Here is a 12,263-nt window from a genome sequence, read left to right as displayed (position 1 = left end):
TCACCGAACTTGCCAGGCAAATAATAAACTTAAACACCTCTGGAAATGTTTTTTTGTATTTTTTTCTTCTGTAAATTTGTAAACACAAACAGTTGACCGACACTTGCCAATCAAATTTTTAAAGCCCTGATCTGCTTGTCACCACATCACATTGAATAACATCTTCAACAATAATAAAACCAAATGAAATTGCAACAAAATATTTGGGCATATTGAAGAAAACATGATTATGCCGATTCATGTACAATGTGTATGGTAGCATGTAGCAAAGATTTCCGCATGTTTATACCACAAATGGCTAAATGTAAACAAATATGGCTGGCAGCAATTGGCATTCTGTTTGTAGATACTACAGTACAAAAAAAAAGCAAAATATGAGATGATGCTAAGAATTTGCGAGCACTTGAACTTGAGATAGAGATAGCAAATAAACCAAAAACACAGACGTCACAGCACAACGGTAAAACTGAAGGAATATCAGACACATTAGTCTGTCATCTAAAATATTATATGCTATAATTAAATTTGAGATTGTTTCTTATTTTTAATTTTGTTAAATTATTGTGTCTTTGCACCTCTTTTGCGCGCCGCACATCAAAAAAGGTAAACAAGAAAAGAAAACAACGCGAAATCAAACAGAAAACGCGTCGAAAAAGTCGCACGAAAAACGCGCGCGAGTGCGAAACCAAAAAGGGCGTTGAGACCGCGACAAGCGACCGCACCGTTATACAATTCAATTCTAACTGAACTCTGCGTCGGCGTCGTCGGTCTGGGTCTGTTGTTGTCGGCAGCGAACGACGCCGCCGCAGCCGAAGCGTGTAGCGGCGTTAACGAAGCTCCCTGAAAGAAAGCAAACCAAAGAACAAACGTAGCGACGTCGTGGGAGAGCGAAATGTTTGTGGAGAGAGATAGCGAACGAGAGAACACGTAAATGACACAGCACTTGCTGATGCGACTGCGACTATGGCTCTGCTGGCGCTGACAGCAGCTGCATTAACTGTTCTCTCACTATCTGTCTCTGTCTGTCTGTCAGCCGCAACCGCTTATTAGCAAAAGCTTTGCAGTCTGTGTTTTTTTTCTCATATTTTCATTAACACAAAACGCACGTGTGTGTGTGTGTGAGGGAGACGCTAATGAGTCAACAGGTATTGCGCTTGGCTGCGCCGCGAAGTCAAATGGAGTTGCAGCTGAATTTCGGTGGCAAGTGCATAATTAATGGCCCGCAGACATTGCATTTATTAGATGCCATTAGCCCTGGAATGGATGTTGCACGCCACGCTTCCCCAATGCGTTGTTGCAGTGAACAGTGCGGAGCGAAAGGCGGTCAAGGTCGCCGTCAAGTGGGGAACTAGCAGACCCCCATTTATCAAGTGGCTGCGACAAGTTGCTTGTTGTGATTACCACATGCAACAAATTACTCGTATTTATAAACAAACGCGCAACTAAGTAGCCAAAAAAAAAAAAGACATCAATTGAAATGTGCGTTTCGCTGTGTGCCACGCGGATCGAGTGGCTTAGTGAGGGTCGTAAGTGGCAGGAGGCGCGTTGTCAGCGACCATAGAAAATCCATAAAGACAACGCAAATGGCCCGTAAAAATATTATGATGCCATTGAATATTGCGCCCAGTCGACTGGCCAGCCAATAGCCTACCCCCTACTCTAAGCTGTGTTGGGGCATATGCAACAGCCACAGTGCTTATGCCACAAAAAGGTATTCGGTTACGTATTTTTATGTTCTTTTGATACGGGTTCGAAAATGGGCAGTGCTAGAATTACTTAAACATTATCTTGGGATATGTGAGAGAGAGTATTCATAATAAAAATTGAACATGTTTTTGTGTTGTAATAAGTATGTATTTTTTAAGAAAAGCATTAGTACAGTTTAAAAGAAGTATATATGATATGTATAATATTTATAACAAAAATAAATATTTAAAAGAATTAGTATCATACTTGTAAAAGAAAGTAAATAAGTAAGTAAATATTTTCTCAATATTTTCAATTCTAGAACTATTTTCATTTCCTTAAAAATCGAAAGTATAGTAGTTTTTAGAGATATAAAAAACCAAATTATGTTCAATAACAAAATAGTTTCATAAGATCTGAATCCCTGAAAGAATTAGTTTCTACAGACGATTTTTTTATGTTGTCAAACCTTTTACAGCAGTTCCTTTAAATCTTAAAAGAAAGAATTATTTCTTAAAGTTATTTTGACGACTACATTATCAAGTCCATGACATTTAAATTTCAATAAAATTAAATTGAACAATTTCGCATTCTCCCAAAAAAATTTAACTACATTTCTGCACAATATTTAAAGAGTCTACTCAGAAAAGCAGAATTTTTCCAAAAATATTAAACTACTCGCATGCAATGCTATATATTGATAGCCTCGGGCTGTATTTTGGCCCTCGTTTCAACTAGTGAATAAATAAAGCACTTGCAGTGCGCATCATTTATTATTCATCACTCAAACTGACAAAAAATGCAGAAAATGTTTTATTTGCACATCCAAAAAAAAAAATAAAAGTAAATACAGCAGCTAGCTATGACTGTCAAGTGTATGCAAATGTCGGCTTTTGAAAATGTTTTCCAACTCTTGTTATTATTATTTTTTTTGCTCAATTCAGCTGTTGCTGCTGTTCACTTTAGCCATCCGCAGCACTTTGGTAAATTTGTATATTTGCACTAAAAAATATACAAACGTGAGGAGTGAATACTGTGATGCGAAGGGGAAGCTTCAAAGGGAGGGTGTGTAAAAGTGTGGCAGTGGCTGTCGAGTGGAAGGGGGAGAAAGATGATGGCCAAGTGTTTTCATTCATGGAAGAAGTCAACAGACACTCAGAACACGCTGACGGACAACGCGCGCATAGAACGAAGTAGAAGGAGAAGGAGATAGAGAAGGTGGAGCATCTATCTATCTCACTTCGCAGAATTTTCTGCTGTGACGGCAGCAGAAAAAAGAAAAAAAGCCCCACCTTTCCACTCCTCTCGTGCCTAGCAATGATGATGATCAGAGAGAAAAAAGATAAAGATTCATTGCGTGCGATGAGGAATGGGACGTAATTTATGAGATTTTGTTGTTTTTAATGCACAAAATCGCGCACACCGTAAACATAAATGATTAATTGCTTTCAATTGTACAGCAGAGCAGAAGTGGGAGGAGGAGGCGAATAGGAGTGGGGGCGGGGGGGGAAGTTGGCCATATTCATCTACAATATGAGCCATGTCAGCGGAGCCTGGTTACGTACTCCAGACGTTCCTACTATTATTTCACGTAGGTGTACTGAAGATTGATGACGACGCCCTCCCTTCGAGGTCGGTGTGGCAAACGGGGCCAAGCACACTCTTAATTAGAGGCGCACGTTTTGGTCAAGCCAAGCCTTACAAATTGCACACATTATTAACCCAAGTAAAACAGAAAGAGAGCGATAGAGAGAGAGAGTGAAGTAGGTGCCGCAGCCCTGATACTTTCCCTGCCCTGGCCTGACTGTCTATCAACTTGATAAGCAGCACCATTAAGAAAAATAAAAGAGAGAAAAACGAAAGGTAACATTATTACGTTGTACTATATCTCCATCTCCATATTCGATTACGAAACGCAAAACGTGACTTTGGCGACGTCGCTGATTAAGTAATTGATGGGGATATGCCGGAAAAAGATGGCAATGCATGGCCTACAACAAAAACACTCACAAATCTCATACGGAGATACTGTGGAACTCGCATCGATTGCATATCGAGCATATTGACTAGGCAACAAAAAACCAAGAAAAAACGGCCGGAGCAATAAATATTACGGTCGTATATTGCGGAAGTGCAATGATTGAGTTGAAGTATAAGTTATGCCTACAAAAAACGTGTACTGAAAGGGAATCGGAAAAAAGTCATCAGCTCTGTTCCGAATTCCATTTTCGCTATTATCTGTCAAAGTTTTGTACATAATCTTTTGAGGTGGATTTGTAATTAAGCTGACGATATTTAAAACTGAAATTTTAAAAAGTAATGCCTACAAAAGTGTCATTTAATATTATAACAATATTTTAAAAATAATCTTAATTTTTTCTAACAGGAATGTTTTCCAGTAAAGAAATGTTAAAATAACATTTTTAAATTTTAAATAAATTAAATTTTTTTAAAAAGATTCAAGAAATACAAGACACTTTTTACTGTTATATTTAGCATATTGTTTGCGTACAAAACTAACTAAACGACTCAAATCATAAGATACTTTAACAATATTTGAAGAAAATGATTTTTCAACGTCTTTCTTAAGCAAGACATCGAATAATTTAACACAATAATCACCACACAATTAAAAACTAGACATATTAGTTAGTCATACTTGTAAAAATACTATTGGATAGGCACAAATCATACCGACTATATTATTCCTTAAACAAAAACAAACTAATTATGAATCTAGCATAATTTATGAAAGATTTACGATACCATTCGAACTAATCGTCCATATTGATGGTAAACACATTTAGCTAAGTGCTCATTCATCGATATTAAAAAAAAAAAGATCAGCAATACAGCTGGTAAATGAATTTTATTCGTTTCGTTTTAAAAATAAACGTATTTGCAATTTTTTAATATTATTTATGGATGTCTAATTAGTAATGCGCACCAATTGTAAATAGCATGGCAAATTCAATTTATTTTCTTGAACATTTTTGATAGACCTTGGACTTGGCCTGTCTTCAGGCACGCCTACAAAATGTTGCCATTTATAACCAAATTGTGGATTTATATTTGGCATTATATGCGTTTAATTTATATTGAGCAGAAAGCCGCAGAAAAAATGTTTATTACAAAATCCATCTATCAATAGATCGGATGGGCGGTAAATATTGATACAAAGCAATTCAGAATCGCATCGCGTGTGTGAACCTTTCAGAGATTCATTTGTGCTCTCTCTCTTGCTCTTCGTTTGGTTTCGGTTCGGGCTCGATGTTTGTTTATTTATTTACCTGCCCCATCTATGATACATGTGGCTGTCATTTGCCGTTTTTAATTACAGCTGCCTTGAGGGAGCACACAACAATCACACAACATCATCCGCACAACAACAGCGTCATATATACGACTGTATCTACGTTTAAATACATGTACAAATGTATCTGCAAGATACATTTGGCTTGTCGCTCACTGTACCACAAAAATTGAGTCTGTTGTCTGCCGCCATTAAGGCCATTATTTTACATTAGATAATGTGCTTGCTGCCTATACAGGTAGCTCAGCTAAACGACCAAAACAGCACGGCACAAATGTACAAATGTTTTCATTTTCATTTATTTACTTGTACTTGTATCGTGTGCATACTTCAAAATGACTAAAAGTGTATGATTACTTGATGGCATGACATGTAACACGTGATACTAATTGTATAACTACAGTGTAATGTCGATAATCGCACTTCATTTAATTGCTCATCCAAGAAAATTTTAAAAATCTAAATCGCAAAATGAAGTTTATGTTGCTTTATACTCGTAACTTGTTCCTTAAAAGCATTGCATAAATTTTAATTAACAAATTTGTTTAAGTTCGCAAAATGAAGTTTTAGTTTAAATTTCATGACTGATTAATTCGCTGCTTAAATTTTTTAGTGCACTTTGAAAAATATAACGTTAGTTGTTATAGGCCAGTAGCACAATAGTTTTTATAGGCTTAACAATAATATATTATAATAATATATTTTTCCTTAATAAAAAGTTTTAGTAAAATGAAAAAAAAGTATCAGGTAAAATAAATAATGTAATAGAAAACTTACATATGTTATATATATTTTTTTTAATTTAATGGCACATTGCAGATAACTGCCTTTTTGATGTGTGTGAATTTTGAATTGACATTACAATACGGTCCAACTACATGAGATTGTTGGACTAAAAAGTAACTCACAGTCGAGCATGCTCATTTGCTGCTCCGCTTCGACAACCAACTTGATTTGTGCAAAAACATCACATGAGCACAGCGCCCAAATGTTGATGTGTTTATTCTTTTTCCCAGTAAAATATCATTTGCCATCATCTTAAACTAAATCTTCGCCAAGTTTTCCTGTATTTTATCGATAAATGTATTTCTTTTTCTCTTTGGGACTTCAACTTATGCCTGACCATCCATTTGCTTGTCTAGCTATATACGAGTCTGGCGGGACTAATTGGGTTTAATGGGGGGCACAATCGCACACTTTTTCGAGTGCGAATACATTTTGGTATTGAACCATACGATTTATTTGACACACATATTGCGTCAGTTCCGTGAATTTACTATCAATATGGCAATAACATTTTTTCGTTCTCTTTTTTTCGCCGCAATTGAGAGTATTTCGTATCGGATTGCCTGATTTGTATTTTTGCTCACTCGAAATGAAAAATAACATCAATAAACAATACAAAATATCCGAAATTAGTGCTAAAATATGAAAAACAGCAGCGAAATATCGACAAAAATCAAAGCAAGTTGTTTCAAACATCTATTTTCGAACATTTCGCCAACCTTTCCAACGATCGCCAACAGATTGATGATCAATTAAAATACTTTTTGGCTTACGGCTAGCCTGGTGAATTTCATTCCGTCATAATTATCGCACAATAACTCATAAATTCCGCCCGTGGTCAGACCATTAGGTAAAACATTCAATAATCTTTCACGATCTGTTGTGAATAGCCCAATAACTTACAAAGAAACAAGCAATTTCAATTGTGAATAGTTTTCAACTGCCTATTCCAGTCAATTTATACGCTTTCCACTGAACTCGTGAACGATAATTATCGATTACTTATTTGCACTCACCCTTCTTCGCCGACAGATGGCGTGTTATTGAACCCAAGCGCAGCGGACGATTTCTTGCGTCTGATGGCCATGTGACGTTCGCGTGTTGGAAACTTTGGCTGCTTCTTGACCAACACTGGCTGCACTTCAAAGACGTCACATGACGTCGGCTGCAACATTAGCTGCATGCTAAGCAAACTTTGCAGCGACTGCGACGGCAGCAGCGACTTTAAAATGTAAACAATGAGAGATGTTGACAGGCGGCTAAGCTATCTATAGCGGTCATATATAACGCGTGTGTCTGTTACCGATAAGCAAAGCCACACACAACCTCTCACTCACACTTCCACACACCCGCACACTCACTTTCTGTCTGCCATGCGGAATCGAGAGAAATAACGAGAGAGAGAGAGAGCGCGACTGCTCTCTCTTAAATATTAACCACGCGTCGCGACAGAGTTCGGTTAATTTCATGCACCTGCACTTTAAGCTGGCAACTCATCGACTAACTAACGAAGCAAATTTGACAGCGACGATCGTGTCGGCAATGCGCAGCCGATGAAAAACAACTGTTAAATTCGCAAGCAGCGACAAAGTCGGGAATTGAGCGTGAGTCAAAATATGTGCTCACGAACTAAAAGAAGCATCATCAACAGCTGCTTTGAGCACGCAGCGCCGTTAGACAAAGTCGTCGGCTGCATAATAAACAAATCTTAATAGGCATAGTATGAATAAACACGAGACACCGACTCACCAACACTAACACACGTTCGGCTGTCTGTCAGCTTTACTCAATGTCAACGTCAAAAACGAAAAAAAAACAACTGCACGCGCTGTCTTCACGGTGTGAACTTGAGCTGAACCCGAAAGCTGAGCGCCAATTGCAACATTTCAAGGGAAGCACACACTCAAACTCATACTCAAGCTCTTGATGGTATTGCGGCAATGGGCGCCAATTTAGAGCTAAAGCTTTCAAAGCCACCAAGAATTGAGCACGAGTAAAAGAGACAAAGTACAAAAAAAGCAAGTCAAGGCCTTTAATTACAGTTTAATTGCCAATGCAGCAAGTGAAGCGAGCAGCACATGAGCAAAGAGACGAAAAACGAACGAGTGAGATGCCGAATGAGGAGCCGAACGCAGAGACGAATGAGGAGCCGAATGATGAGCCGAGCAATGAACCGAATGAAGAGTCGAATGACGATCGTAGTGGAGCTAGCACGATTGCGCTCTGCGGGTTGTCATGTTACGCCCCCCTGCGGACAGTGCAAAAAGTTCGGCTGTCATGCTGTGTTTTTTATGGGATAGATAATGTAGCTGTTATTGTTTTTCGGTATTTGTTTTTTGCGAGCTATTGTAGCCTAATACGTATTTTCGAAATTAACTATTCCAATTAAAACTGCAAATGATTCGGCGTATTCATTTGTTGAACAACCTACAAATTTTTTCATTTCAGTGAAAACTCTCTTCTTCGCTTAAACGAAAACTTATTTTTTTTCAGTTTTTATATTAATTTTAATATGAAGTTAGTTCAATAATAGTATTTTCGTGTTAATAGTAAAATCGTTATAAAAATTAAAAAAAATAATTTAAATTAATAAAATTAATTTCATTAAAATTACACAGAATTATCCTGTTTGGCTTTATTGTCTTAACCTCTTTATATACTTGTCCACCAAAGGCAGTCTTTACTGTACTTATAATTACATATTTTACTTTTGTTCTTTGTGCTTCACCTATAAATTGTGTTGACAATTTTTGATATATGCTTTCATCAATTTAATTAACTTGCGCAGCATAAAAAAATAGCGATGCTCTTTGTTCGTTTATTTATTAAAAATACGTTTATTTATGATTTTTAATTTCTTATTTACGCCCCGAAATTCTTTGCCATTAAAGTCAACCGCAGCGCCATAAAAACAATATACGATAAAAACAAAAAACAAGAGTGAAACAAATGAATTATAGTATGAGGAAAATCGCAAGCATTCGATGTGGGGGACGCACACAGTGGTTACAAATCGAATAAGCCAAAAACACGAATAGTCAAATTAAAACGCGCATACGCCCCGTTTATCAGTTGCGATTACGTATCCGCCCCGTTTGCCGCCGCTCAATAGGAATTGGCGTGCAGCCAGCAACCGAAATGAAAATGCAAAACAGAAACCGCAGTTAGACAAAGGAGACCGAAACAATCAGACAAACTAATTTCACAAATTAATAGCGTAATTTGAATTTGTGGCCAGCATCAAAGTGAGATGTAGAGAGGGGAGCTGAGGGACACGAGCATTAAGTGTTTTTGTGAATTGGCAGTAACGATGCACATTCTAATTTACATTTGCACGCAGAATTGCATAATTATTTTTGCATACCAGTATTAAATGTGCATCAATTGCCTCATTAGCACTCTGCATAAAACCGTCAGCTAATTAAATATAAATTTTATATTTGCTTTTATTGTGCAAAACCCCAGAAATTTATTACTGCATGCCGCTGCAGTTTGTCATACTGTGGTCAAAAGGCGCCCACAAGTGACGCTAAGCTGAAGGCGTTTCACTTTTTTCTTCTGTCTGTTGTGTCTTTCATGTTTTACGATCAAAATATTTTTGGCGAAGATTCTATTTGGCAAACGTGACGCATTATTTATTTATCCATTATCCGCTGGCCAACTGCAAAAGGCTGGCGACAGCTCGCGTGGGTAAATTGCCAAAAACATATTGATTGAATTTCAAAAATTCACATTTTTGGCTGACTTTTGTAGTCTAAACAAAAACGTAGCAAGTTGCGGTTGAGCGCCACCTGGCGACAACAATTAGAAGCTATGAGCTTGCTGAAAGCTTTTAACAGTGGTGGCTAAATATTGTGGCAGCTGTGCGCAACGAACTTTTTTCAAATGAGAAATCGTTTATTACGAACATTGCGTATACGCACTGTGACCGTTTTTATTACTCGGGAGAATAGTTACAGCTTTCACTCACCTCCAGTCATGGGCCGCAAAACCGGGACACTCTGATTTGCATTGCTCACAGCGCACGCCGTCGTCCACTTCGCGTATAATGACACCCTGTAATTAGTCATTTTTAATTGCATTATTAAATATTGCACGGGCAGACAGAGAGAGAACTGTAACTTAATAATAATAAAGGGGATTTTTTCGAGAGTGCTTAATGGCCTGATGTGCGGGCAAATATTCTGTAGTAAAAACAAATGATGTAGTTAAAATTAAGGTGAATGTTAAAGACGCTAAAAACGTTTATTCTTTAATCTAATGAAACATTTTATTTCTTTCTGTGTAGAAAACTTACAAAAAAATAAGAGTACAGACAAATTCCTTCATGAATAGTTGAATGAAATGAACAAGAAACAATGTAAGAGTACCATAAATATATATTTTTTGGACAAAACCAAATTATTTAGTTATTATCATTAGTAATAATTATTTCTTAAGCTAAGAAATATAAGATCTTTTTCCTTCTTGGGTGAAAGAATTGAATATTATATTCTGTTTTCTTTTTGTTGGGTCTAAGGATAAGTATTGTATTTTCCTTAATATTAAATGTGCATGTTAATAAAATAATAATAATAAGAATAATACTTTATTTATTAATATTAAATGGAATGAAAAATAAATATAAGAACCGACAAAATTTGACATTTTCATCTTAAACAGATTTATGTAATTAAAGAAAAAACAAATGTGAAGAACATCATTAAATATGTCAAAAGACTTCACGAAAAAAAATACCCATAAAGAAGAACATTTTATATTCATTAGGTTAAGGTGAAATGTAAAGTGTTTACTTTGGCATTGTAATAAAAAACAGAGAGCTTCGGCTATGCTAACAAATATTTCATTCTGACATAAAGCATTTGTTTAGTCTCTTAGCAAAAATAATTTGCTCTTAATGTAGTTGCCTTCGCTCCTTCTCCTCGGATCCCTTGAGAATTTAGTTGTAGGGTATTTAACGCTGCAAAAGCGATTTGCGATTATACAACTTAATTTGTATTTTGCTCATTTACGCGCCATTGCGTCAAGTGCTTATTGTGTGTCTCCCTTTCGAGCTGGTTCGAGATACAAATACAGAAACAAATACAGATAGAGATACAGATGCAGATACATTTTGCAGCTGCAATTGGATGACTGGCTGGAGCCCGAAATCCGCATGCCAGAGTGAGGTCAACAGTCAACGAGAGAGAGAGGCTTAGCATAGCAAAACAAACTGCAGCAAATGCCTTTAGCAAAGGTGGGAGAAGGAGAGGATAGAGGGGGAAGGAGAGACGGTGGCAAGCAGCGACACTTGTTCCAAAATTACACCAAAATATATGTATGACAACAACAAACAACAACTTGGCACGTTTCCATTCCGATTCTGGCCATGTTTCTTTGTCTTCCACTGTGTGTGTGTTCTGAGTGTGTGTGTTCGTAGTGTGTATGTATTTTGTGGCTGACAGACTGCAGTGAAATTTGCTGCCATTTTATTTTGTAATATTCTTTGGATTCTTCTTTTTTTTACGTGATATTTACACAGCGTAAAAAGTTGAGTTCGGCAGCTAAAATTAATATGCAGGATGCGGCGCAGCAGGATGCAGGCGACATGTCCTTTGAGTGCATTCGAAAATTGAGCCAAGCTTTTGCTTTTTTTATCTTCTTTTTTTTTTGGCGACCCTTTCGATGCCATTCAAACGATAATTGTGACACGTCGCCACGCTCCGAAAATCGATGCTGACCCAGTTCAAAGCCAACTTGGATGACAACACAATGCCTGCTGCCTAGACAAAGGCACAAACATTCGACTTCTTTCTGACTGACTGACTGACGGATGCGGCATCGGCATTAAGTTGCAAGCAAGTTGACTACTCAAGTGAGCAAATGTTTGACTTCCACTTAGCTCTCTGACTTGACTTCTGGCCTGCAGCTGCCGCTGCTGCTCTGCCCTGCTCTGTCTTTAGCCTTTTGCTGTTTGCATTGCAGATAGATTAATGATGTGCCAATTAAGCATATGACAATGCCAATAAATCTATAATGCATGCAGCTCGAAATGAAAGTTTTCCACTTTGCCATAAAGCTATACAAAATAAGCATTTACATATTCCAAACAAATTAACGCAGATGACATTAACAAATTTTTGTTTACGGGGGAGCTGAAATCAGCTGAGTCCATATAGGGGAAACACCAAGCAGAGCATCATTTAGCTGCGAACGCAGAGCCAAAAATATTATTAATAGCCAAATAATTAGAATTTCATATGAGATTCTTTTTGGCTAATGACAGCACAAAACACAACACAAAAACACCAAACAATCAAATTCTATGGAAGTAGTGGAAAGTTTTTACATTAGAAATTAAAGTCAACAGCAATTAGTGTCGATTGAAAAATAAGAAGAAATATTATAAATATGAGTACCAATGTATTATATGTGGTATATCATATATATTTAAGAAATAGAATCTAGAATCTATTTTCAATTAAATTATATTTTATTC

At 36.9% G+C, this 12,263-nt stretch overlaps 1 protein-coding gene across 2 annotated transcripts in view; it reads right to left on the bottom strand.

Moving 5' to 3' along the window:
- Positions 1–12,263, bottom strand: part of LOC133845293 (four and a half LIM domains protein 2) — a 72,312-nt gene that overhangs the window by 35,046 nt on the left and 25,003 nt on the right. The window contains exon 3 of one of the 2 annotated variants that reach the window (XM_062279721.1): positions 9,756–9,841. In XM_062279721.1, the coding sequence (XP_062135705.1) occupies positions 9,756–9,841 (86 nt within the window). Of the gene's footprint in view, positions 1–6,801; positions 6,984–9,755; positions 9,842–12,263 lie in introns of those variants that run through there. The other variant, XM_062279720.1, reaches the window with a different exon arrangement.

Source organism: Drosophila sulfurigaster, chromosome 3 (genome assembly GCF_023558435.1).
Source record: "Drosophila sulfurigaster albostrigata strain 15112-1811.04 chromosome 3, ASM2355843v2, whole genome shotgun sequence".
Taxonomy (NCBI): domain Eukaryota; kingdom Metazoa; phylum Arthropoda; class Insecta; order Diptera; family Drosophilidae; genus Drosophila; species Drosophila sulfurigaster.
Note: the sequence above shows the minus strand (reverse complement) of the source record. Positions and strands in the feature narration are given on the sequence as shown.